This window comes from Lepidochelys olivacea (assembly GCF_965140295.1).
Source record: "Lepidochelys olivacea isolate rLepOli2 genome assembly, chromosome: 27".
NCBI classification, from domain to species: domain Eukaryota; kingdom Metazoa; phylum Chordata; order Testudines; family Cheloniidae; genus Lepidochelys; species Lepidochelys olivacea.
Window position 1 is genome coordinate 16574568 of NC_140437.1, and position 26783 is coordinate 16601350.

Below are 26783 nucleotides of genomic sequence, written 5' to 3' on the forward strand. Positions count from 1 at the left end.
CCCAGCCGAGGCTGGGAGCTCTGGCTGGGCCCCACACGGTTCCTCTGCCTTGGGCCGGAGCAGTGGCTGTAGCTGCTGGCGGGGGCAGCACCTGTCGCTGGAGAAGAATGGGGCGCTGGGGGGGGCCGCTGGAGGGGGGGGCGCATTCCTGGCAGTAACTGGAGCCGGGGACAGGTGGAATTTCATTTTGCAGCTTCAGCCTCAGGAGGCGGGGGCAGGATCTGTGCTGGGTGGGTGGGGCGCGGGGGCTGGGGAGCCTTGCCAGGCTGGCTCTGGGCCTGCTGGAGCCCGTGTGGGAGGGGAGCAGCCCTCCCCCCCCCCCACCAGTCGCTCTGGCAGATCGTACCTCCGCCTTGCCCCTCCAGCGGGCGCTGCCCCGGGGTGCCAGCCTGCTGCAGGATTTTCACCCTCTGTCTTTGGGTGCTGTCGGCGGGTGTCTCTGTGTGCCAGCTGCTGGTTGATGGCTGGGATGGGGGCCTCAGCTGGCCCCCAGCCCTGTTTCCTGAGGGCAGGAGTGGGGGGGGGAGGGGCTCCTGACCCGGTTGGATTTAACAGGTGGGGGTGGGGGCGGCAGCTCTGGGCACAGGCAGCTGGATCCCTGCCCCGGCAATGCCACCAGGGTGGGTCTCGCGGGGGCCGCTTTAGCAGCTGCCTGGGCCCCCTCCTGCCCGGGGGCCGGGGGCGTGATTCATCCCCATCGGATGTAACAAATGTGCAGGTGACTCAGAGCCTGGAGGCTGCTCGGGGTGCTGCCCCCCCCCCCCCGCCTGGCGTGAGGCTCCGGGTGCAACAGCCCCCGGGACTGGAGGGGTCTCAGCTGCTGTGGTTTGCCCCAGTCGGTGCGGGGGGGAGCCCCTCAGGCCCGACATGCAGCCCCCTGCTCTGCCAGCCTTGGGCTCCCCTGTCCTGCCCGTGCCCCTGGCTGGGCAGCACCTGCCCGTGCGCGTGAGGCTGGCATAGCCGAGAGGAGAGAGGAAGCCACAGGCTGTGACCACACCTCAGATTGTCGGGGCACTTCCTGCACTGCTGTCCCTCCATCCCGGGGGGCGGGGGCGGCTGCCATATCAACGGCCCCATAAACAGCTGGTCGGGAGGGGGCGTCAGGCTAAGTGCCTCCTTTCCCGGAGTGCACCAGGGCGCCCAGCCCGGCCACGAGCCGCCCTGGCTCTGCCCCGGCCAGGAATCGAGAGCGCTGAAGGGGAAGCTGCGGTCGCAGGCGTGACGGGAAGTGTGCGGTCAGGGCTTCTCCCGCAGCAGAAGAGCCTCCAGGATTCGCAGCTGCCGTCCCGGGCGCAGGCCTGGCTCGGTGCCCCCTCCGGCTCGCCCCTGTGCCAGGCCCGCCCTGTCACATGGGGCTGCCTTCCTGCTGTGTGGCGCGTGCCCGCAGGGCGTGTGTCACATCCGGGGGTGACAGTCCCTTCTGCCAGTGCAGAACACCATCCAGCCTGCATCTGCGCTGGGGTGCCCCGGGAAGGTGCAGGCAAAGCAGCGACGGGCACGGCAGGGCGGTGCCCCGTTGGGCTGGTGTGGCCCCGGGCTCTCCCTGGCCAGGCAGCCACGCACAGGTGCCAGCAGGTGTCCTGGGGCTAATGGGTCTCGAACTCGCTGGGAAGGGCTGTGTTGCCCCTGGCAGTCTGGCCCAGGGCTAGGACACCGGGCTGGGAGCCAGGACTCCTGGGTTCTGTTCCTGGCTCTACTTGGGTTCCTTCCTGCCCCCTTCCCCCCAGGTCTCGCACTCGGGGCAGCGCCATGGGGTACCCTCTCAGCAGCTCCTGTGCCAGGCAGGTCAGGGTGGGGCCCTCCTGGGTCACCGCTGGGCCCTGCCTTCCCACCCCTTTGAACGTCCCCCTGGCAGCTGGCCCAATGGCGCATGGGGTGGGCCGGGGACAGGGCTCTGGGGGGCACGTGCCCCTTGGTGCAGGGGTGCCCTCCTGCCATGCCCTGAGCCCAGTGCCTCGGGGGCAGAGCCGGTGGGGCCTGGGCTGGGGGACTCCGGGGCTGGCTGGGACTTGGCCGTGGCTCCTGGCACCCAGCTCTGGATTCTAGGAAGCGGCGGGTCCCAGCCAGGCCCTGCCGTGGGATTGGAGGAAAAGGCTCCGGCTCCGGCCCTGCCCCGGCCAGCTCCAGCAGGGGACAGAGTGGGTGCCCCCCCCCCTCCCCGGCCCCAGCTGTGGGCTCCCCTCCCCCAGCCCACGGCTCTGCCCCTCGCCTGGCTCTCAAGGGAGCGTGGCCCAGTGGTCACAGTGGGGAGCCAGGGCTGGCCCAGGGGTCGGCTCTCTGCTGTGGGGGAAAGAGGGGCGGCGGCCTGGGATCCAGGACTCCTGGGTTCAGTCGCTGATGTGCTGGGCGACTCGCGCTGGGGCGGCTCCGGGGGGCGGAGGAGGAATCCTTGGCGGGGCTGCGGGCGGGGAATGGCTGGCTGGAGCCCAGGAGGCCGGAGCCGCGCTGAGGGGTCCGGCTCTGGCTGAGCCTGACGCATTGTCCGGCAGCACTTGGCACCAGAAAATAGAAACGGCCCCTGCCCAGCCCCCTGCGCTTGGGCGGCTGCAGCCGAGTCCCCGGGGCCTGGACAGGATGCGCCTGTGTGCGCTTGGTGGGCAGAGCCCATCGTGCCAGGCGGGGCTGAGCGCAGCTGCCAACCCGCTGCCATCCTGTGCCCACCCTGTGCCCACCAGTGAGGCTGTGGGTCAGAGCCGGGGGCGGGGCTGCGGGTCACGGTCGAGAGGTGCTGGGAGAGGAGGGAGCCTGGGGGTCGGGGGCACCCGGAAGAGGGGCCCGGGCCCTGCCGCCTGCGCTGGGCCCGGGCCCTGCCGCCCGGGCTGCCAGGGCTGTGGCCTGAGGGTAGCAGCTCTGTGCCTTTGTCCCTTAGCGCTGGGACCAAAGGGCTCTGGAGGCTGGGGAGGGCCAAGGCTGGCAGCCAGCAGCAGACCTGGGGGTGGGACCCAGGTGTCCTGGTTCCACCCCCTCCCCCCATGCTCCTGTTCAGTGCTGGCTGGGGCAGCCTGGCCTCTGGGTGCTGACCTGGCTGGAGGGGTGGGGGTTCTGTCTCGTTCTTAACCCCCCTGCGCCCCGGTTCTGTCGCCCAGGAGCCCTCCTGGCCCCAGCACCCCCGTTTTGTCGCCCCAGATCCCTCCCCCTGGTATCCCTGTTCCTTTGCCCGGGCCAGGCCTGGGGCACCTGTGATCTCTGTCCTGGGATACTGATAGTTTTCATTCACATGGTGCTTCACATCCGTGTCTGCAGCAGGGAAACTGAGGCACAGAGAAGGGGGAGGGGTTTGCCTGGGAGCCAGGGCTGGAACCCAGGTGTCCTGTGGCCGTGTATCCGGCTGGGTTCCTGCAGCACCTCAGCCCTTGCCCCCTCGCTAACCAGCCCCCGTTTGTCTCCGCTTCCCTTACAGCTCCAGTGCCGACGTGGGCCAGGAGCCGCCAAGAGGACGCCACACACGCGGCGTGGACCCTGCCCGCTGGTGCCAGAATCTGCCTGCAGCCCCAGAGGCCTCGTGGAAGGAGTGGGGAGGCTGCCCTGGCTCCTGGGCCCCGGTGGGCGCCGGCCTAGCCCCGCAGAGCGCTGCGTCCCGGGGAGGCAGCAAGGCCCTGTTTCCCGGGGCAGCCCCATGGAGCTGCCCGTGGTGCTGCGAGCTGCCCGCATGTGACTCTGCCAGGACTGTGCATCCACGCCATGGCCAGCAACAGCAGCTCCTGCCCCGCGCCGGGGGGCGGGCACCTCAATGGGTACCCGGTGCCCCACTACGCCTTCTTCTTCCCGCACATGATTGGGGGCCTCTCGCCGCCGGGCGCGCTGGCGGGCATGCAGCACCAGCTGCCTGTGAGTGGATACAGCACCCCCTCGCCAGCCAGTGAGTACCGTGCCCGGGTCGTGCCCTCTGTCGCCCCGGGGAACGCCGGGCGCAGCTGCCGTGATGCGCATTTTGGGGCACTGGCGGAGCGATGTCATCTGTGAGCAGGGGGACTGGGAGCCAGGGCTCCTGGGTTCTGTTCCCAGCTCCAAGAGGGGAGTGGAGTCTAGTGGTTAGAGCAGGAGGGCTGGGAGCCAGGACTCCTGGTTCTGCTGGCCACATGCCATGTGTCTCGGGCGCGTTCCTTGCGCCTCTCTGTGCCTCAGTTTCCCCCATTTGCCAATGAGTGGGGTGCTGGTTTGTGAGGCTGGGCTGAAAGGCCAGGGGGAGACTTGGTGGGGTGGGGGTCTCTGGGTCGCTCTGCCCCCTTGTCCTGGCCCCTTTTAGGGGAGGGGAAATCATCGTGTTCAGCACCAGGAAGTGCTGCCCGGCTGGGGACATGCCTGTTTATAGCTAACCCCCTCTCCCTCCACCCCCTTCCCATCCCAGCACATGCTTCCCCCCTGCGCCTGCCCACAGGGCCTTGACTGGGGCATCCACGACTGGGTAGGGCCCAGGGCCTCGCCCTCCCTCACTCCCTTCCAGTGCTCAAAGGGTTAAAGGGACCCTTCACCCTAGCTGTGATGTCAGGTCTGTGCTGGCCAATTGGGGCTCACAGCAGGAAAGCGGGGGGGGGGGGGGGGCGCCTTGGGGCCGAGCTGCTGTGTCTGGGGAGGAGCCGGGGGCCAGGTGCCCGGCTGGGAGCACAGAGCCCGTCCTGCAGCCAGGCTGTGTCCACCTGCGCCAGCCACTCCGGGGCTGTCCTTGCGGGGTCCCCCGCTGGCTGGGTGCTGTGGGGCGCTGGCCCTGGGCACCCCATGGGGGGCTGCTCTCAGGGCACGGAGCTCTGAAGTACGCTGCCCCCCCTGTGCAAGGACCCTGGCACGATGACTCTGCAGCTGGTGCTGGGGGTCAGCGTGCCAGGCTGCTCTTTGGAATGAGGTGGGAAATTAAGGGGGATCCTGGCGTCGGCTCTGCCAGCAGCTGGGGCAGGTGAGCTCCTGGGCTGGGCTGCCAGCTCGAGCCAGCTACGGCTCTGCGGCAGTGCCAGGAGGTGCCAGCTGGCACCGGGAGCTGCCTGGCCAGAGACAGACCCTGCCTCAGATCCTCAGGGAGCAGAGTTGGGGGACCGGGAGCTCGGGGGGCTGGAACTCACAGCTGGTCAGAGCAGAGCCTGGGCAAAAAGTCGGTGCCCGCTGGGCCATGCCCGGCATCTGGAGTTAGGGGCTCGGCACCTCTGGCTGGGGGAGTGTCTGGCTGCACAGACCCCACCCCCACCATCTGTAAGGCAGCACCCCTTCCCTCCCCCACAGGCCCCGGACCCGCCGGTAAGCCCAGCTGGGGGTGGGGGGCCACTGTCCCGGGGCTGGCGTTAGCCTGGGTTGGCTCCGTGGGGGCGGGGAGGAGGGCTGGGGCGGCTCCGGGGGGGGGGGGGGGCGGCCGAGCGGGGAACGGGGGAGGGCTGGGTCGGCTCCGGGGGGTGGGAATACTGAGTTAGATCGGTTGGTCCCCGCCCGGGCACTGGTGCCGTGCCAGGCATGGGCAGTGCCCGGCCTGGTGACTCGGTGGCACTGGGACCCCTCGGCATGTCGGTGCCTCGTGATCCGGCTCCGGGCCGTGCCCGCCTGGAGAGGGTTGTTGAAGAGCCTCGCGGCAGGAACCGAAGGGTGAACAAACCTTGAGTGCTGCCCTGCCCGGGGGGCCGCCGCACCCAGCCCCCATGCCGGGGGCGATCTGAGCTCAGCCCCAGGGCCCAGACAAGGGGGGGGCAGCCCTGGGCAGCCCCCAGTGGCTCACGCTCTCACGGCCTGTCCGTGGTGCCGGGAGCTGGGGGCCTCCCCCGGGGGGGAGTGGAGGGGTACAGAGCCATCGGCTGGCCTGGGAGGGATCTGCCCCCTACCCCACCCCTAATATTGACCCCATCTCTTGGCCAGAGCGTTTTCCCTGCCAGAGCAGCTGGTGCTTCGTGCCAATCGAGGACCCTGCAGACCTCCAGGCCCCCAGCCCTTGCTGTGGGGTGCCCACTGGGCTGTCTGCAGGGGGTTGGGCACTGCCCTGGGGCAAAGGGCAGCCACAGTGTGGTTGCTGCGGCTTGTTCCTCCCGGAGGCTGGGCCGTGGGCTCACCCGGCGTGGGCAGCCTGCAGGGCTGTGCTGAAGCCAGGACGAGGCCCTGGGTGGTTGGAGTCTGGCTGGGACCCTTGACACTGGCCCCGGGGGGTGCAGCATGGCTGGGGACCCCTCTGGGGGGGTGGGGGGGCGAGTGCTGTGCCGTGCCGAGGCTGGTGGGTGCTCCCTGCCTGCGGCCGGGGCGGGGTGTTAATTGGAGCTGCTCGGGGAGAGTTGATAATTGTTGTGTTTATGCCCCGCACCAGTCAGCCGCCCAGCTGGCTCTGCTTAGGGGGAATCTTGCTTCAATTAGTGTGGCCCTGCTGTGAGCCTGTTAGGCCTGGCTGGGAAGGGGGGGGTGCTGCTGGCCTGATGGGGGGTGGGGGGGCAGATGTCTGACAGGTCCCCTTCCTGCCTGCACCCCTCCCCCCTCAGCCAAGTCCCCCTTTCTGGGTCCTATTCCCCACTCTGCCATGGAATGGGAGACCTCTGCCTCGGTTTCCCCATCCATCGTGTGAGCAGTTGCAAAGGAGGCCTGCTTGTCTCTGTCCCCCATGCCCCACTTTTCTGGGGGGGGCCAGATCCTGGGGTCTCGGGCTTCAGCGCCCCAGCTTAGTCACTGCAGAGCCCCCTGGGGAAGGGAGGGGTCCACGGAGGCCTGCTGGGGCCCGGAGCTGCAGCAGCATTCGCTCTCCCGGGGACCTGCCTGCGTGGCCCCAGTTTAATTTCCCGATCAGCGTGTGGCACTGGGATGGGGGCGTGGAGGGGGGGTCCCCACTCCCCTGTATGAAGTTCCTTCCTCAGGCTGCAAACTGTCCCCCACTCCTGGGGCGGGAGGTGGCTGGGCACAGCGCGTGGCTCCCCCTGCCTGAACTGGCTGGCCAGATCCTGCTCCAGTGGGATTCAGCCATCAGCTGACCTATTTCCTCCCCCTCCCCAGCTCTGCCGGTTCCCCTTGCTCCCAACCCGCAGCCCCCAGCTAGCCCAGCCCTGGGCTCCCCCTCCCCAGCTCTGCCGTCGTCCCTCACTCCCGACCCACAGGACCCTTCCCTCTTTCACACCCCTGCTGTTTCCCTGGAAGTGCCCCTCCCCCTGGGCTGGGTTCCCTCACCCCCATTCTGCTCTGGGGCCTGGCTTTGACCCCCAGGTCTCTCCACCATCGGGGCCGATTCTTCCACGGCCCCTCATACGATTTAAAAACAAACTACAACGAAAGACGCCCCCTCCCCCCATTCTCCGGGGGGGGGGGGGGAGGGTTGACCAAGTGGCTCAGCGGGGTGGGGGATGGAGGCGAAATTCCGGTGCCCCGGGCCTGGCCGGGTTATTAATGGGCCCTTTGTTCAGCCCCTCGCGGCGGCTCCTGGCCCCCGAGCTGCGGCTCAGGGAAAGTGACAAATCGAATCGGCCTCTCGGCTGCGGCTGCGATTTACCCTGACAGGCTCGTTCATCACCCGGCCCCGGATAATCACAAACACCCGCCGCGGGGGGGACGGGGGAGCCTGGGACCGGGGCGGGGGCTTGTGTCCAAATTCGAGTGCGGCTGCCTCTTTTCGCTCCCAGGCCAGTGCCCAGCCTGCTCGTGGGAGCTTTGTGGGCTATGACTGCAGAGCCTCGGGGTGCGGGGAGCTCCCGTGGGGGCCCTGCTCTGGTGCTCGTCATGTTCCTGTTGTGGGGTCTGGCTGGCCGCTGCGTGCGCCCAGACATCCTCCTGTGCTGGGGGGCAGGGGCTCTTTGCCATGAGCCGGGGCGTTAATTTGTGGGCGCAGGAGCCGTTGGAAGGTGCTGGGGGCGAGGGGGGCTGCTTGCTTGCGCTCCTCCAGAGGCTGAGGCTCTGGCCAGGTGTGGGGCCCTTGGGGGCTCTCCTGGCTGGCAGTGCCCATGGGGCAGGGAAGCTCTCTGAACATATCACCAGTGGCCCCATTTCCCCCCCCCCCCCTCGCCTGCCAGCCCTGCACTTTTAATGTGCTGCTGAAAGTGATGGCTGAATATTTCATGCAGTCGCTTTAAACAGACCACCTGGGGCTGTGGGTGGGGCCGTGGGCAGTGCAGGCTTGGCGCCGAGCCATGGCACCGGCGTAAGTGGGCAACTCCATCGATGATGCCAGCTGCCTCCGCGTCACCCCACATTCAGCTGGGCGGGTGTTTATGGGGCGCAGGGGTGAAGCCCCTTTCCTGTGTGTGTCTCTTGTGGTTTTGCCGGGGGCTGGGAGTCAGGACTCCTGGGTTCTGTCCCTGGCTCTGCCACTACCTGCCCTGTGGCCTTGGCCAAGTCCCTTTCACACTCTATACCTCGGTTTCCTCTCCAATCCTTTGTATATTTACACTGTGAGCTCTTTGGGTCAGGGGGTGACTCACAATGTCTGGGCAGTGCCAGCCGCCATGGGGGGCCCCTGCTCCAGGCTGGGTCTGGGCAGCGCCTGTTGTCACAGGCCCTGTCTCTAGGTGACGAAACACGTGGTTGCCAAGGAAGTTTGGTGGGGAGGGAGGATCCTCGTTTAGGTAGGACCTACACTATTTTGTAGGTGGAGTACCCGCTGCCCATGTGTGGCACTCTCCAGGGGGCGGGAACCCAGGACTCTGGCCTCCCATTCCTGGGCCTGAATCCTCTCCCTCGCGCCCGCAGCTGGGCAGCCCCTGGGTCTGGGGCGTTGTGCCAACCCCATGTGGCCCAGCTGCTGCTGTCCCCCGGAGCAGGGGGCCCGGTGCAGGGAGGGGGGCTGGGGTTAAGTAGCCGTCCCTCTGTCCTGTGTCCCTCCCCCCCATACAAGCCCTAACATGACCCGGCACATCCTGTGCTCCTGCTCCGGGCGGGTGCGTGGTCGTTCCCCCGCGGCCCAGCTGTGCTGCAGCTGGCCTGGCGGCCTCTGGGTTTGTTCTGTCCTTGGGCGGGTGACAGACAACTCAGAGCTGGGACCCCCGAGCCTCTCCCGCCCCAGGAGCCTGGCACCAGGCCGAGCCGGCCCTGCTGGGCTGGGCACAGCTCAGATCAAAGCCCCCAGCTCAGACCCCTCTGGCCAGGCTGATGGGGGGGGCCCCTTTGTGCTGGGTGCTGCAGCCCCCACATCGTGTCAGATGCTGCATGGACACAGAGCGAGGGGCCCCCCCAGCTAAGCTCTTTGCCCAGCTCAGCCACTGGTGTATTGAGATCAGTGTGTCACGGGGAGGGTCCGTTGTCTCCATGAACCTTTTGGGGCCGGAGGGAGCTGCCAGCAGTGGATCCGGCCTGGGGGGTTGTAGGGCTTTGTCCCCGCGCTGAGTGACGGGGCAGGAAATCGGATTCCAGCCGTATCACTTCCCACTGCCTCGCACCAGTGCCCTGGGCATGGCCAAAGGGGGGCCCCCCCGGCTGCATGCTGGTCTGGCCCAGGGGAGGGGAGGCTGACGCAGTGGCTCGTAACCCCCCCACACACACACACAATGGCCGGCCGGTACCTGCCTCCAGGGATCCCGGGCTGACCCCTGCCACAAAGTGAGCAGTTCGTCTCTGGCTGGGTGGGAAAGGCGCAGAAATCCAACCCAGTTTCTGTCCCTGGGGGCCTGCCACAGCTCCCAGAGCCCCTGCCCCACCTGGCACTCTCCTCCACCTCTGGGGGGGAAACTGAGGCACAGAGAGGGGCAGGGACTTGCCCAAGGTCACACGGGCAGTAGGTGGCAGAGCTAGGAATAGAACCCAGAAGTCCTGGCCCCCGCCCCCTGCTCTGGCTGTGAAGGAGCGGAGCCAGGGGGCCCGTGCCCTGCCAGCTTCCTGGGTCCCTGCCCCTTGGTACCTGGCTGGAGCGTGTGGTCCTGGTGGCTGTGACCAGCCCCCTGGCAGAGGGGATAGTCGAGCTGAGCCCACCGGCCTGCATGAGACCTTCGTGCCGGTCGCCCCAGGGCTCCGAGGATACGGCCAGTGGGGCCGGCCCAGCTCAGGAAAATCCAGGGGGCTGCGGTGAGGGGGGCAGGAAGGGGGTGTCATGCTGTAGGGGGCAAGGGGACTTGGCAGGGCTGCAGGGGTCAGGGCACTGCGAGTGTCCAAGGCCCCCAGCATCTCCCACCCGGGCCCCGCTGCTCTGAGAACCTCCTGCCCAGGCCGCTCCCAGGCCAGGGCGTTGGCAGGTTCCTGTGACCTGGTTTGTGCAGTTTCGTAAGGGCCCCCAGAAAAGGGGAACCGAGCCTGTGTTGGCCAGAGCTGGGAGGACACCCATCGCAGCAATGCCCAGCCAAGAGCCGCCTTTCCCGAGACCTGGGCCTGGGGCTCACTGCTGACCACCTGGAGGGAGTCTCTTCCCCCCACCCTCCCCCCAATCCGGTTGCCACAAGAGCTTGCGGTATTGTGGGTTTTGGGGAAGGGAAGGGGTGGGGCCGTCAGCGTGGGCGCTGGGTGGGGGCGAAACTGGCCTGCGGCCACCAGGATGTCCCAGGAGGGGATGCGAGCACCTTGCCCTGCCTGGCAGGGGGATGGGACATTTACAGCTCCCTGGTGGGGAAACTGAGGCACAAGGCAGGGAGGAGACGTGTCTGAGGCCTCATGGGGGGTGGCAGAGCTGGGGCATGACCTCCCCCACTGGCCCCCAGTCCCGTACCCTGGCAGGGGGACTGTGGGGGGCTCTCCCGACAGCCACCTAGAAATGTTCCCTGACCTTTGTCTGGGCTGGTGGCTCAGCTGAAGCCCTCTAACTGCTCGGTGATCCCAGCCGCCTCGCCCGCTCTGCACCAGGCCCCATCGCCCCCGCTGGCCCAGGTCTGCCACATTCAGCAGCGTTCGAGCCAAAACCCCGGCCCTGGCGGCGGGGGAGCATGGGTGGGTCCTGGGCAACCCGCGTGCTGTGGGGGGCGGGGCACTCACCTCTGTAGCCCCATCCCCTCCCACCCTGGCTCTGGGGCAGCCTGGTCCCTCGGGTGGAGCTCGGGCTCTGGTTCGAGGAGCTGTTGTGGTCCTCAGGCCCCACGCATCCATCCGGCTTCATGGGGCAGCCTGCTGGCCAGACCCGCTGCGGCAGCCGTGGGGGGTGTGTGTGTGGGGGGGCAGGTTTAAATGCCCACTGGGGGACCTCCAGGCACCGGGGGTTATCCCCAGCCTGTCTAGCTTAGGGGGCAGCCCTCCATTGCCCAGACCCTGGATGCCATCAGTGCCCTGGCACGGTCCACAGGTGCTGCGGAGCTCTGTGCTCAGCGCTGCTGCCCCTTGGGGGGCCCTGCCAGCTCCGGGGCGGGGGTGCATAGTGGACTCCTTATGGCAGCACGTCCACCCATGCTCCCAGCAAAGCCACGCGCATGACTGGCTGCAGAGACTACATCTCCCAGCGTGCCCTGGGCCAGGATGCAGTGGGGGGGGCAGGAGTGCTGCATGCTGGGATATGTAGTCTCTCTCCAAATGACACCCCCCCCCAATCATTAGATGGCTCTTAGCAAAATCACTTGACATTTTCCCTCTGTTTAAAGTGTGGGTTCAGGTCGTTTGCCCCCCTCCCCTCCTTGTTGCGGGGGGTGGGGGCTGCCTCGAGATGGCTTCGTCCTTGGCTGAGTCCCTCTGCTCATCCCAGGGAGCGCTGGGTACCCCGTGGGGGGCTGGGCTGGCCCCTGGACAGGGCCCAGCTGGAAGCCCCAGCCCCGTCCCACCATGTCCCCTCACCAGCTGGGCTGTGACTGCACTTTGGGGCTGGACCCTGGGCCATGCCCCAATACACAGGGCAGCCTGGTCTAGAGGGTAGGGCGTTGGCCGGGGAGCCGGGACACCTGGGTTCTGTTCCCGTCTCTGCCACTGACCTGTTGGGTGACCGTGGGCCAATTATTTCCCAGCTCTGTGCCTCAGTTTCCCTTCCCCACATGCCCATGGCTGTGATTATGGGGGACCCCTGCTAAGTGGGGTGATTTTGGGAAGCGGTGGGGGAGGGGTGTCACCTTTGGGGTTCAGGCGCTTGTGTCTTTGCGGGGGGTGTTGGGAGCCCCATAAATTAGGCCTGGGGGAGCCCTGTGTGTTAGTTTAGCAGTTTATTCAAATTACCTGAGCCCAGCCTCACGCGATGTGTGTGGGGGGAAGGTACCATGCAGTTGCTGTGTTTGAAATCCCCCCCCATCCCATCCTAGCCGGTGTGGGGTGGGCTGGGGGCAGGGTGGAAGACCCCAGCCCAGAGAGGCAGGAATCTGAGGGTGATGGTTGCGGGGGCATGGCCCCATCAGCCATCGGGTCCCTTCCCTGAGGGCACAGCCCAGGCCTGTGTCGCCATGGGGACGACCCTGGTGCCAACCTGCCAGGCCAGCACCTCTGCGCGAGTTAGTCTGGACGTGGCGGGCGGAGCTGATCTCCAAGCCCGGCCCTGCTGGCATCATGTAAAGAACCAGCCACAGCCCAGAACTCCCAGAGCTCAGCCTGCAGCTGGCTGCTCGCCCGGGCACTTCCGGGTTTGTCCAACAGCCGAGCTGGGCACGCCCGAGGAGTCCAGCCAGCTTGGGGAATGCCAGCAGTGTGCCCCCAAGGTCTGTGCCGTCCTCGCTGCTGGTTACCTGTGCCCGGCCGGCCAGCTCTGTGCAGCAGGACCTGAGCCTCCCTGGTGCCCCCGGTGCCACCCTAACTACCCTGGTTAATAATCATCGCAGGGGCCGGGGAGAACCGGGCCGTGCCTGCCAGGACTCCCTTAGACTGTCCTTTCTCTCCGCACACCCCCTTTGCCGGGGCGGGGAGATTAACGAGCGCCCGGCTGCACCGCCAGCGGATGGGAAAGCCCATTAACTAGGCTGCTTCTCCATCATCCTGTCACGGGCGGGTTTGGGGAGAGCCTGGAATGTGCCTCTCAAAAAGGCCTGCCCAGCTGGATAAATGATCCCCTTTGGGGGGTGGGGGGAGCTGCAGGGAGAAACAAAAGCCGAGCGCGAGGGAAAGGAGGGAGGTGAATAGCGCAAGACAATGGCCCTGCCTGCAGTGAGGGGAAGGGGACAGGGCGTTCTGCCGTCCGGTTCCCCTGGGTTAGATAGTATTGGGGGTGGGGGGGGTCTCTTGCAGTGGAAGTCGCAGACTCCCCTGGGGGATTCGGGGTGATCGGCTGGATGTTACACTCTGGTGACCTGCCCTGCTCTGGAATGCCTGCCTTTCCTGGGGCTGGGTTGGGGTGTCCCCTTCTCTCTGGGGATCCCCTCTGGTTGTACAGGGCGGGTTCTGGGCACCAACCCCGCTGGGGTCGCTTGCGGGAGCCAACTCTCCAAAGGCTGCAGGAGTGGGCTTGGGACCCTTGTTCAGCCCAGCGGGTGCTACTGGGGAGGGGGGTCTTGTCTCCTGGTGCTCATTACAGCTAAGTCGGGGGGGACCGGCTGAGATGCAGGCAAGCGAGAACCTCTGCCGGTGCCAATGGTCACAAGTCCCACACCTGGCCTGGCCCGGCCCGGTCTGTAGGAGAAACCGTCTGTCTGCCTGCGAGGGCCGGTCACTGGGGAAGTGGGGCGCCCGCTTCAAATAGCTGCTTGTTGGGCAGTGCGCATTCGCGCCGTGGGGCTGGGAAGGGGCAGCGGGAAAGCACCGATCCAGGGCTCTGATCCTGTCACGTTACAAATAAAAAGCCGACCGGCTCTGCTTAGTGATTGCCCTGGGCCGCCTCGCTGGACCCAGAGTGATCCCAGGGTCTCCGCTCCTGTTCTCTAATGCCCTCGGCCTGGCGGGTGCTGACCCCTCAGGGCTGCATGTGGGCGCTCGGTGCTTGGGAGACTCTGGCCCTGGGTAGCAACTGCCTGTGGTACTGGGCACAGCAGCGGGCAATGCCCTGGCAGCCTCCCGCCCGAGCGAGCTCACACGTGGGAGCAGTTTTCCCGGCCTGCCAAAATTTTCAGTGTATCGAAGGATTTTTCTGCCCCAAATCAGGGGGAAAAATGAAAGTTTCAAAAATGTTTTGAACCAAAAATCGGAAGAAAATCTCTGCCCTGGGTCACTGGCCGAGGTGGTTGTGGGGGCTCGGACCACGGGTAGTTCTTTGGCTGTAAGTAGCTGAATGTTTGAGTGCCAGGCGATGGCAAACGGCAGAGCGGGAACTTTCCCATCCAGGTTTTCTTCAAAGAATCTTCGGTTAGAAAAAGTCCTTGAGGCCGACCCCCGTGTATAATTCCCCCTCCTTTGCCATCCAATCAGGGAATGGAAACGCACCCACCTGACTTTAGGCAGCCAATCGCATGCGTTGTGATGAGCGACTTGACAGCTGGTACCGTTTTCGAAAGTGGTGGCTGGGGAGGGGGGCAACCTGTGCCCTGGGTTTGGCCGGGGCCGTGTTCTGCCCCCGGTGCCAGGGCTGGAGACGCCCAGCACCAGACCAAACGGGGCCTGCTGAGGCCCCGTAAGCAGAGCCCCTCCGTGGAGATGTTGCCTGTGGCACAATGTTATGGGTGCAAGAGCAGGAGTGATACCGGGGCGGGACTGAACGCCCCGGGGGGGTGCTTTGGGCCGATGCTGCACCCAGGGCTCTGCAGCGGGGCCTTAAGGAAGGTGCATCTCTAGGGGGCTTATCACCTGCAAGATCCCAACTTTCCCGCATGCCCTAGGGCGCGACTGGCCTCAGAGGAGTCCAGAGAGGCTGGGGGTTCTTCCACTCTTCCCTTCTCTGCTTGTTTCCTTTCTCTTCTCTCCTTCCCCAGCCCACCCCCCCTTCTGCTCAGTCTGCCTTTGCAACAGGGACTTTGCATGACTAACAGCCTGGTGAGAACCGGAGAAATGTTTTCTCACCATGTTTCACACGTCCAGGGTCAGGTTCCAGATTAAACACTGGGGGGCTAGCGGTTTTATTTTGGGAAGAGAAGTTCGTGTGCGTGCATGTGTGTGTGAATGAGTGTGCGCACGTGTGCAGCCAGCCGGCCAGGGGAGTGCATTCCCCTGCTCGATGTTAAGTGCTTTATGGAAAATGCCCAGTTCCTCCGACTGTTTCTGTGGCCCCTGCTGGGACTGCCATACTCTGACTGGCGGCTCTCCTGGCTGATGCAGGGTAGAGCAGCGAACAGCCGGGACATGGCCCTCTGCTTTAGAGGCATTTGCACGGCGCGTGCGAGCAGGTTTTTCACCGTTGCACTGGTGTGTGATTAGCAAATTGCATGTTTGGGGCGGCTCTGGTTGGAGCCTGTGGGTTTGCGTCGTTCCCGGCAGTTAGCGGGTTTCCCTTGTCTGCAGCCGTGGGGTGGCGAGGGAAGCCCATCTAATTCCAGGGCCCTTTGCTCGGGAGCAGGGCTGCCTGTGAGGAGTGATGAAGAAGTCAGCCCTGTTCTGGACTAGGCTCCGTGGCCGGCCTGGCTATGGTGAGAAACAGGGCGGGCCTGCGGGCTGTTTTCTGAGCTGTGACTGCTCAATTTGTTGCAGGTTTCTAGCAGCCCTTCCGGGTCCGGCTCCACAAGTCAGGGCTCCGGGATTCTGTGGCTGGGGGGGTTGCGTAACCCAGATTGATACTCATCTCCCAGCCAGAAACCTGGGTGCCAAATTCTGCCGTTGTGCTCGGGCCGAGCAGCCCCTTCCTTCTCGACGGGGCTTGGCAGCTGCTCCCCAGTGCAAGCGGCAGGCCGGGGTCCGTGAAGGTGGCACTGTCTGAGCCTGCTTGGCACACTGCCGGACCTCGGGGGGGGGGACGCTGGTGACAGAATAAACAAGGGGCCCAAGATTTTCCCGAGCGATGCACCGGGAGAGTGCCAACTCCAGGCACCTGGCAAAGGGCCGAGCACCAGCCCCAGAAATAATCCAAAAAAACCACACCCCCAAACCCACCAGTGCCCCTGTAGCCGGGGGGTCCGAGAGCCGCCTCCTAGAGCGCAGCGGGGCTTCCAGGGGGCCGGAAATGATTGAGGGGGTTTTTAAAAGCAAAAGCGCTCGGGGGTCATATGCGCTAGGGAGCATCCCAAAGGGCCTTTGCAAGCCCTGGGTGTGAGGGGCCAGGCCCGGGGCTTGGCTCTGCCGTAGGCTGGTCAGCCCCTGGCCCTGTACCAGGCTCACCCGGGGGGGGCAGCTCTGTGTGCCAGCAAATGAGGAGCGCAGTTGGGCCTGGCTGGCCGGTCGCTCCCAGTTGCCCAATTGAGTTTGGCTTTTGCGTTGAACTCTTTAACACAATTTTTACTCGTTTTTCCTGTTGTCGGGGGAGGGGGGAAGGACTCCAGAACCCCGGGACCGAAGTGGGCAGCGGCTGAGTATGAGGAGGAGAGATTTGGGGGGGGGACGGGGGGCTCTGTGTGTGTGTGTCTCCCCCCAAGGTGAAGCATTCCTACCGCAGGCCGGCCTGTTTGGTTCTTTCCCGGCGTGTGTTTGAAGCCAGCTTTCCTTCCAGCCCCAGTAAATGAGTCAAAGCAGACATTTGTCATGTTCGCTGCAGGAAGTTGGAAGAGTGCTGGGCTTTTGTTCAGAAACCTGCTGGCTAAGCAAAACCTTTGACTTTCTATTATTATTTAAACAGGCGCTGCTGATGCCTTGCTCTCTCTCAGGCGCACACATGCCTCCAGGTTTTTCGGGGGCAGATTTCAGACAAGCCTGCTCAGCCCAACTGTTCACTTTTTTAGGCCAGCGGGGAAGGGAGAGGGAGTTGCAGGGGGGCGGGCTAATGCATGGGGAGCCCAGCCCTGTCACATGCAGATAAGGCCGAGAGATCAGAGAGGAAGGGGACCTGGTTTCTTTCACTCAGCTGCATGGAGCCTGCAGGAGGCCAGTGGGCCCAGCATGGCTGCTAAAAACCCCAGGACTCATCAGGTTGCTTTGGGAGGTCGAAACTAACCAGGAGGCTTTGGGGTGGGGGCAGGGACCCCAGGGGCCTGGCAGTGATGTGGGGGCTGGCACTGGAGTTAGGTTGTGCCTCTCTGACCTTTTGTGGGGGAGTGCCTTACACCCCATCCTACCTCCCACCCCAGCCTGGGTCACTCTGGGGGAGTTGCATTGTTCCCTTAAGGGGAGTGGGGTGGAAAGAAACTGGGAGATACCCTCCCCTGCCACACGCCCACCATAAAGGCCCTTGTCAGGTTGTATATCTCAGCTGAATTCCCGCAGGCCCCCTGCTCCTCCGAAGGAGATGGGGGTGGGTTTTTACTGCGCCCCATGGCCACGCGATTGCAGCTTTCAGGGCAGAGGGGGAGGGGGGAAGGTTATAAAAAGGCTTTCTCGCAGCTCGCACGTCCAGCGAAGCACCCAGCGCCCGTGACAAAGCCCCGGGGTCTCCAAACAGACGTGCGAGACCCTGGCACTGCTGAAATCCACTGTGAGCCCCCCCCGAGAGAAGGAGGGAGATTTCTGAGGGGGGGACTTGGCTGGGATGCCTCGCCACGGGGCACTGACGATGCCGATCCTGCGGCCCGCACATCAGCCCCGGCAGCCGTGCGGCTGCTGGAGGGGCAGCGGCTGCCTGGGTGGGGGAATCCCGACTCAACTGACCAGCGAGCGGTGCCGTCCTGTGGACGCGCCCACAGCTTCCTGGACCTGGCGTCCTGCCGGATTCCTCCCGGAGGGCAGGGAGCGAGGAGGGGGGATTGGGTGTCGCCCTGCTCTGCTGTCTGGGACGTGCTGGAGTCTGGCCCCGGACCAGTTCTGAAGGCCCAGCTGGCCCAGGGTGGGGGAGGGGTGGGGTGGGGCGCTGCCTGGGGCGCTGTGGGGAAGGGGGCAAGATCCCATAGCTTCCCCACCCACCCCCAGCTCCAGTTCTGGTGTGGGGTGAGCAGCTGGTCTTCTCCTGGCGAGACCTTTCTTAGGCCATGATCCTCAAAGTCCAGGGAGACGAGGCAGCTGGGGTGAGCACTGTGTCAGGTGCTGGCCAGGGACCCAGGAGTTCTGGGCTCTGCCGCTGGCCCTAGCCAAGTCCCTTCCCCTTTGTGACTCAGTTTCCCCTCTTGCCCTTTGTCTCTTTCAATGGAAGCTCTTTGAGGCAGGGGCCTTGATCTCGGTGGGGGCGCCCCGTGCTGGGAAGAACGGTGAAGTCTCCATGCTGTTTCAAGACTCGCCGGGCAGCACAAGTCGCTGGGTGGCGCTCGCTTGCTGTGCCGCTGCATGGGGCAGCCGAGCGGAGCTTGGCAGGATTCAAACTTGCAGTTTAAGGAGCCTGCGTTTTCCCTGGGCCCCGGAGCAGGACTCTCCATCCCCTCCCAGGGGTTCCCCCCTGTGAACTGCTCCGTGAGGCAAGGGCAGCCGGCTCGGGGAAGGGGGTTCAGCCTGGACTGGGCAAGGAACTGAAATGCCTGTGAGCTCTTCCCTGCCTGTCGCACCTCGTGCCAAGGCGGCTGCTTTCTGCAGAAGGTAGCAGGACCCAGGTGCGCACTGCCTGGCCTGGCTTGGAAACGGAGAAGAGGGGAGAGGGCAGGTTGTAGCTTGCAAATGGCTTTTGAGGCTGCATTGCTGCTGTATCCCCAGTCGATGTGTGTGGGTGCAATGGGGGGGCAGAGCCAGGACTCCTGGGTTCTTGTCTCTGCCCCGGCCTTATTGCCTGGCCTGGGTGTGGGGATCAAGTCTCTTCCCTGGGCCGCGTCTAGGGCAGCTCTGCACTTACAGCCCCGCACAGGGGCTCGGTTCAGCAAAGCCCCAACCGAGGGGAGAGCGTCTCCCGTCGGTGGAGTTCACTCACCCACCTCCCCAAGGGGCGGGAGCAGCGCAGGGGGTTCGGCTGGTGTAATGGTGGCACTCGGGTGTGGACAGGGCTGAGCAACAGGGCAATACCCCGGGCTCCGTTTCCTCTTCTGCAAAGATGGGGCTGGTGCCCCTGAGCCCCTCCTGCAAGGGGGCAGGCGCGTGGGGGTACAGTGCTCCATGAGCTGGCACGGCCGCGCACTAGGACGGGCGGCAGGGGCCTGGCCAGGGTCAAGGACTGCAAAAATCTGGGGAAAGCATACAATGGGGGGTGTGTGTATTTCTATAGATTTCTACCCCCGAAGAAATTCGCTGTCTGCCTTGTATGGCTGGAGCTGGCTGGAGCCGCAGCAGGGCTGGACTATCCGTCACCGCCCCTCGCACCCCCTCTGCCGCTGCACGAACTGGAACGGGACCCAGCGCTGGGCGCTTACAAAGTCAAGTTCCCCTCCCCGGCCCCTTTCTGTCTGTCAGGTGTTTGTGCAGCCGGACACCGGGGGGGGGGGGGGGGCGTCCTGGCCATGACGGGGGCGCCCGGTGCTACCTTAATACAAACCAGACCGAAATGCTGAGCTGGGCCGTGTCCGTGCCCCATGTGAATCGTGATCCCCCGATCCTGCGCTGGGCGCTGGCCTCTGCTCTCGGGCCGCTGGGTGCAGGGCTGGGGGCTCTGAGGCACCTGGCAGTTCAGACTCTGTAGCTGCAGATACGAATGGGGGGTGTGGGGGGGTGTCACACGTATTAATGGGACAGGGAGATGGTGTGAATCCAGGTGGCGGGGAGCCAGGATGCGGTTCGGCCGCTAGCCTGGGCTTGGGGAGGTCTGGGCCTAGTTCCCAGCTTTTCCACAGGCTCCCCATGTGGCTTAGGCGCTGCCTGCCTCAGTTTCCCCGCTGTCCAGCGAGGCCAGCAGCCCTGCCCTGCCGCACAGGGGGTGGAGGGTAAACACAGGCAGGAGGGGAGGGGCTGTGAGCGCTCCTGCTCCGTGCTGGGGAGGAGCTAGGTTGTGTTATGTTGTGTGATGTGATGTAATCCTCCGGGGGGTAGGTAATTAGGCGCTTGCAAACTCTGGGGCCTGCGGTAGGTGCCGTGAGCGCGCAGGAAGCGGCGGGGGCGGGGCGCGCAGGATCGGGGCCCGGGCGCGGGTGGAACCGCTGGGGCGCAGCTCGGCGCGGGGCGCACCCACGTCGCTGTGGCTGGAGCGGGGGTGGGGGGCCCGGGGGCGGCGGGGCCTGGGGCCGGGGGTCACGGGGAGGTGAGGCGCTTGCGGCGGGTTCAGCCGGAGTTCAGCCGCATGCCATTAGGCAAATGAGGCGGGCGCTGCCGCGCCGGAAAAGGCCCTTCCGGCGAGGGGCGCCCCGGGGCCGGGCCGTGGCGCAGCGCGGCGGCCCCGCGCAGGCAGCCAAGGGGTTAAGGCCGCTGGGAGGCGCCGCGTGGCAGGAGGGATTTTCAGCCGCGGCTCCGTGCGCAGAGCAGACGCGCCGGCCGCAGCCCGGCTCTCCGGGGGCGCAGCGCGCTGCGGGCGGCCGAGCCGCGGAGCCGAGCCCGGGAGGGGCCCCCTGGAGGCCGGCCGGGCCGGGAGCGCCCCTCCTGCCCCGCGCGGTTCTCAGCCCGCGGCCGGCTGGAGGCTGCCGCGCCCCCGGGAGCGCACGGAGCGATGGGCTCCTCGCCGGGGAACTAGCTGCTGCGCCCACGTCTGAGGGGCCCCGAGCCCCGGCTGGGGCGGGGGGGTTTGTTCCCCAGCGCCCCCGGCCGTGGATTTGGGGCCGGTCCTGGGCTGGGGGAGCCCCCTTCGCACGCTGCGGGGCCCGGGCCCCAGGTGTGGGTCTCCGAGAGCGGCCAGCGGAAGCGGGGTCCGGGGCCCCCCATGGCCCCTGCGTGGGAGCTGAGCGCCTGGACGGCAGCCTGCTGAGGGGCTTGACCCGCCTGACCCCGACTCTGGGCCGGGCGAAGGAGCCCCCGGGAAGATGTACGAGAGCGTGGACGTCGCCGGGCTAACCCCCAGCCCCAACCCCTTCCTCATGATGGATTTTTACAGCCAGACTCGGGCCTGCTTGCTCCAGGACAAAGGGATCGGCCCCCCCACCCCGTACGGCCCCCCGCTCCGGAGCCAGCCCTGGAGCAGCTCCAGCCACTGTAGGTATCATCCCCTGAGCGTGTGGAGAGCGACCCGGTGCTTGGGCGCAGGGGGCCCTGATCTCTGCCAGGCCTCCAAGGTCCTGCCAGCCCCCCTTGGTTTCCTGGCCCCAGGGGCCGCCCTGCTCTGCATGGGGGATGGCAGGGCACTGGCTGGAGGCAGCGGTGTGCAAGGGGAGCGTTGTGTGGCCTTTGGGGTTGGGGCCAGAATTAGATTCGGCTCCTGGCTGGGAGCAGCCTCCTGAAAATCCGGCTGTAATCCAAGGGCTGGGCTGGGAACGGGCTTCCCCTCGCCGGGCCTCTGCGGCTCCTCGCTGCACATCCCTCCTGATTACTGCTAGGGCTAATGCCCCGCGCCGTCGCCATAAGCAACCCTTGGCCTAGTTAATTCCCGCCTCCCCCCGCCTTGCCTCGCCTGGGCAGGCGGCTGGTGGGGTGCTGGGGGTCCCCGGCTGCACTGGGCTTTCTGGGAAGAGCCTGGGGTTGAAAAGCGGCTCCCTGGCCCGGGGGGGGGGTGTGTGTGTGGAGGGGGATGAGTGGGGTATTTACTGCCCATGATCAGCTCTCTGACCAAATCCAATTAACTAAATAGTCTGCTGTGGCTTTATCCGATCTATGTGTGGGGGGCCGTGTGTGGAGGCAGGGTGGAGCTCCCAGGAGGGATCATTGTTTCCTGGAAAGCCCCCCTCCCCCCCCCATACCCGTTCACATCCCAGGCCTAACACGAAGAGGCCGGGTGCCCTGTTTTCCGAAGGGCAGCCAGGGAGCTGAACCCATTTCTCCCCCCGCCCTCGGCGGCTCGCACCAGCCCAGGGAGCAGGGTTGTCAAAGCCCATCAGGGCTCCACCGCTCCTGGGGCTGGGGGAGTAGAGACCAAAACTTCAGTTTGCCTGGGGCCACCAGATCTGCCAAGAGTTCATATGCCCCCCGGCAGGCGAACCGCAGTGTGGGACAGCCAGGGTGCCAAGGGATGCATTCCTCGCACCCTGCCCCCATGCAGCCCCCCAGGAACTGTCCCGGGCCCCTTTGGAGTGCGTGGGGTCAAGACATAGTTGAAACAGAGTGAGTTTAAGGCCGCTGGTTCTTTCCCAGCGCCAGGCAGGGCGAGGAGGAGGCTTGGAATGGGGGTGTGTGTGTGTTGGGGGGGGTGTTTGAAACGCAGACTGGGGCGGAGTGGGTTAGAAATCGGCTCAGTCCCCCAAGAGGCGGCTATTGCCTGCTCCGAACAGGCCAGCTGGGATCGGAGCGAAACAGGAGAGAAAAACAAACCGAGACACAGACACAGAGACGTGTGGGGAGCGGAGGGGCTGGGAGCTGGGTTCCTTGGTGGGACCCGGGGTTCTGGGCCTGGTGCGTCTGCGTCCGGTCCAAGGCCCTTTGGAGCCAGCAGCACTGCTGAGGTCCGAGCCTTCGGCCCGGTTAGTGGGATGAGAGGCCCGTCCTTTGGGAGGGACAATCCCCCCCTTTGTGAGGCGCTGGGCTGGACGCAGGGCGAACGCGCCGCCCTGCTCTGTGTCTGGGCTCTTTGTAGATTGTTTTCGCCTTGGGGGGGGCTCTGGGGCCCTCCCTGCAGAATGATCTGCCCTGCCCGGCTCCCCGGGGATACTGGGTCTGGATGGCAAACAACAGCCGGCGCCATGCTGGGGGAAAGTCCTTGCCGGGCGGGGCGGCTTTCCAGGACTTTGTTATGGAGGGTGAAAGTGACACCCCCTTGGATGCCAGCTTTCTGGGGCGGGCAGCCTCTTCTGTTGCCTCCCCCTTCCCCGGGCTGTGCAGGAGGGCAGAGCCCCGAGGCGCTGAGCAAGTGCACCCGGGAGACTCTCTTGTCTTCCAGTGTCAGGACGGCAGCCTGAGCTGGGGGATCCACAAGGGGCAAGGATGGGGGGACCCCCCCAGCTGGGTTGGCCTGTACTACTGAGCCAAAGCGATGCCCGAGACCCTGCCTGGCATTGGAGCTGTTAGCTGCCACCTGAACTGGGCCCGTTAAATAAAACCTCCCAAGGCCAGCGCTGGGCCTGGAGTGCAGCCCCGGTCCATCCAAATCTGCCGTGCCCAGCCTGCCCTCCTGGTCGCCCAGACACGACCCCCCCTCCCCGATGCCCAGCCCCTGGGCGTGCCTGCCCTCCTGGTCTCCTAACACCCGCCTCCCCGGCCCAATCTCCAGAGAACAAAGTCCCTTTTTGCCATTGTCTGTGGGGCCCTTTGACCTTTTGCTCTTATCAGGGAGTCAACAGGACCCTCCTCCGGGGCCTTTGTCAGCAAGGGGGGTGGGAAGCTCCTTGGGCAGCTTGTTGGTTTTTTGGCTTAAAGCTTCTAAAAGGTTTGTGTCCAGAGGGCGGAGGGGGGCTGCCCTTTTGCCTTCCCCTCCCCCTCCAGGTGTTGCGAAAGGCCCAGGCTGGGCCCTGGGGGGGCCTTGGCTGCGCCCCAGAGCCTGGGGCCGACGGGGTTTATTTTCAGGCGCCTGCTGGTGCAGGAAATAGGATGCAGGTTTGGAAGGGTGAGTTGGCCACGCGTCATGCGGCCACCTCCCTGGCACTGGCAGCTCTGGCCTGATCTCGGCTGGCCTGGGCCGGGTGCGCGGGGGCTCCCTGGTGTCGGGTGGGGGTAGCTTGCAGGAATGGGATGTGCTCTGCTTGTCCTGCTCCGAGAAGCCTAGGCCGGGATGTGGAGGCCACTGGTGGTGGGGCGGGTGCCGGGCGAAGCGAATTAGCACCATCTAATAACTGCCGGTGTCTGGCTGGGGGGTGGGCTTTCAGAATAGGAGGGGGGCACGGATTCAGAGCCTGCTGGGGAGGAGGCTCTGTCTGTCCCAGTGCCTGGTCTCTGGCAGCCTGTGAGGAAGGCGTCGGGGTGTCCCGCACTGGACGGGTGTGGAGTAGCCTGGTTGACAGTGTCCCTTCCGGGCGCTCAGCCCCGGGGCCGCTCCGGGCGCTGGACCCACACTCCTCAGAAGTGGTGGCAGAAACCTGGCTGCCTGGTGAGGAGCCTGGGGTGCCTGGCGGAGCGGGGCTGGCAGCTCCTGGGTTCTCCCGTTGGCACTGGCAGCCAGTAACATGCCAAATCCAGAGCCTCTCTTAACCTGTTGGTCCAGGCATGGTGGTGGTGGTGGTGGGGGGGGGGGGGGGGCAACACTTTCCCCGATCCCCATTGTGCTCTCGCCTGGGGGCTGTGAGGAGGAAGGGCTACACCTCTCAGCCCCTTGGGGCCAGGAGCCTGCTGATTTCTAGTCAGGGACGGGTCAGACTGGGGCACAAGTCCTGCCCCATGGGCCCTGGGGCCTGTCCGGGGGGCGGGGAAGAGGCTATGGGGGTGGGCGAGACCCCTGCGGGAGCCCTGCTCAGATTCCTGCGGCTGATCGCGACTCTTCCGCCGGACGTTTGTCTCTGGGCAGTGCCAGTTCATGGAAACCAGACACTTGGCTGAGGGCCGGTTCCCACGATTTATTATTGGGTTTAACGCTAAAAACTTACTTGCAGGGAGAGAAAAAGGGTTTGAAATTGTGAAAAGAGCCATTTCGACTTCAGAATCTTTAATTTAAAAAAAAAAAAAAAAGCTTTCCTGCCTAACACGGGGAGCTAATTGTAGTTTCTCAAACACCCCCTAACAACGGCTAAAATGGAAACAAAACATGTTAATTGACCCAAGCCGGATCACTGATCAGGGCATGAAAATGTTCTGAACTTCTGACTTTTTGCCCCAATTTGCGAGGGGAAAATTTGTCCAACCTGTAACCCTCTGGCCAGGCGGGAACCTTGTAAAGCTGGTACAGCCGGGGTGGCTTCCACATTCCCCATCCCCGCAGGGGAGTGTCTTCTCCCGGCGGGCTGGGGACCCCCCATGCCGATGCCTGCCCCTCTCCAAGAGGTCTGCGCCCTGCACCCATGCTTGCCTGGCTTTTCTCTGGGCATTGATGGCTGGTTCAGGGGAGCTGCAGCTCCCAGCGCCCCAAAGCGGATCAGGTATCTCTCTCTTGATTTGGGGGTGCTGCCCTCCCTGCCCCCCCCAGTTTTCCCTGACCCCCCCCATCCCATCTAGAGCCTGGGGGTGTGCTGTGTGAGGTGTCCGTATGACCTGCCGGTGTGGGGAAGCGTGACCCGTGGGGGGTGGATCCGGTGCGGTGCGTGGGGGGGTGGATCCGGCGCAGCGTGTGGGAAAGGCGGGGGGGGGGTGGATCCAGCACTGCGTGTGATCAGGCGTCAGTGGTCCGGCCGTGGTGTGCTTGTCCTGCATGGTGGGCGAGGGGCGTGGAGTCCCTACGGGGCTGGAGGGGCCGGGCATTGCTGTGGAGGTGGATGGAAGGGCGCGTGGTGAATTGCCAACAAATGACGGGTGCCCTGACCTTGCCCATCCTGGGTCTGCTCTGGGTTGCTCCCCCCGGCTGGCAGCACTGCAGTGGTCCCTGCGAGTAGCTGGCCCAGGCCGATACGACACCCTCCACCCCACTCCGGCTGGGTCTGAACGCTGGGTGGGGGGGTAATGTAGCTGGCAGGCGGGGGCCCCCCCCCCGAGCTCCTGCCAGTCCCAGCTGGGCCAGAGCATTTCAGGCCAGTCCTGGGGATGGTTATTTGCGGCAGGCAGCGTGGGCTAGTGGTTAGAGCAGTGGGCTGGGTTCTCTATCTCTGGCTGCGCCACTGACCTGCTGTGTGACGGAGGGCAAGTCACTGCCTCCTTCTGTGCCTCAGTTTCCTCCTCGGTTTGCGTGGAGCTCTCTGCGAGGGTTACTCTGGTTCTCTCTAGCCAGGGAGCTGGGATCCCTCCCTTTGGGGGCGGTGGGGCTGGTAGGGGGCCGGGGCAGATCTGTCCCCCGGGGAATGTCCATGGTACCGACTGTGGTGCAGAGAGATCACGTGACCAGTCCGCTGCTGCTCCCCAGCGTCCAAGCGAAGAAGGGAACCCAGGAGTCCTGACTCCCAGCCTTCTCCCCTGCCTTGCCCCACTCCTCAGAGCCTGCGTCCACCCTGCCAAGGGCACTGCCCCCTGCTCTCCAGCTGAGACTCCGCCTGGTTGGGGGGGAGGGGGAGGCAGCCCCCCCGCGTGGGCTCCTGTGGGGTTCCAGGAGCCGGGGGGAGGCTGTGTGTGCCCACGGGCGGGGGGGTGGTGACGGACACTCGCTGCTCCTGGCAGCCAGTGCGGGGCGGGGGCGATGCTCTCCTGGGCAGCGTGGCGGGCGGGTGCAGGGACGGCCCCGCAGTCTCCTCACATTAGCCGTGCTCCGTCGCCCCCACCCCGGCTGGCTCTGCCGCAGCCAGCCCCCGGCGCTGCGGCACTCGGGCGGTGCCAGGCAGGCAGGCGGGACGCGGGCAGATGGGGTCGGGGGCACCTGGTGAGTTCGGACCTTTCTCCCCTTGCGGGTGGGGGAACCCGAGGGCACTCTGCGAGCAGGGCTCTGCTGTATGCTACCTCCCACCCGAGGGCCCCCCCATGGCTCAGCTGGGCAGGGCGTACCAGGCTTTGGGGGAGGGGGTAGCATAGCAGGAGGGGGCCGGTCTCCCCACCTTGATTCAGGCTCCCAGGGGTGCTGCAGCCAGGGTCTCTCGGGGGGGTCGCCCTGCCCAGTGGCCCAGCCTGCCTCAGGCAGGCCAGGCCGGGTCTGCACTGGGCGTGGGCTGTGGGACCAGAGCTGAGGGGCTCTGTGGGCCCCAAGTTGTTTGCGCCCAGGGGCCACCCTCTTCCAGCCGCTCAGCAGTTCAGGGCAGGAGAGCGATGGCCGAGCTTGCAGCCCCCCCGCCACCCTCCAAGCCATGCAGGGGTCTGTCTGTCCATGGCAAGACCCGGGGGGCTGATGCTGCCCTCCTTTAAAGTCATGGGGTTCAAGGCTGCCCTGGATCATATGGGGCCCCCCAGGACAGATGGCTCAGATGCACCCTCCTTGGTGTGGGGGGAGGAAGGGGTCAGGCCACCAAGGGGTTCACAGGGCGTGCTTGCCTGGGCCTGCCAGGGGCTGTGGGGGGAGCAGTGCTGCAGGATGGGGAATTCCCCTAACGGGGCATCTAGGGGTTAGTGCAGGATGACTTTGGCAGAGAGTGTTTGTCTCTTGCTTTGAGTGGGAAGGCTGGGAGCCAGGACTCCTGGGCGCGCTCTCCAGCTCTGGGAGGGGAGAGGGGTCCAGT

General features: G+C 65.6%; 1 protein-coding gene across 3 annotated transcripts in view; it reads left to right on the forward strand.

Moving 5' to 3' along the window:
- The window catches only part of RARA (retinoic acid receptor alpha), a 64274-nt gene that overhangs the window by 21436 nt on the left and 16055 nt on the right, over positions 1-26783 (forward strand). For 2 of the 3 annotated variants that reach the window (XM_084615885.1, XM_084615884.1), the window contains exon 2: positions 3401-3859. In XM_084615885.1, coding sequence (XP_084472011.1) covers positions 3682-3859 — 178 coding nt within the window. In that variant the 5' untranslated portion in view covers positions 3401-3681. Of the gene's footprint in view, positions 1-3400; positions 3860-19876; positions 20674-26783 lie in introns of those variants that run through there. The other variant, XM_084615886.1, reaches the window with a different exon arrangement.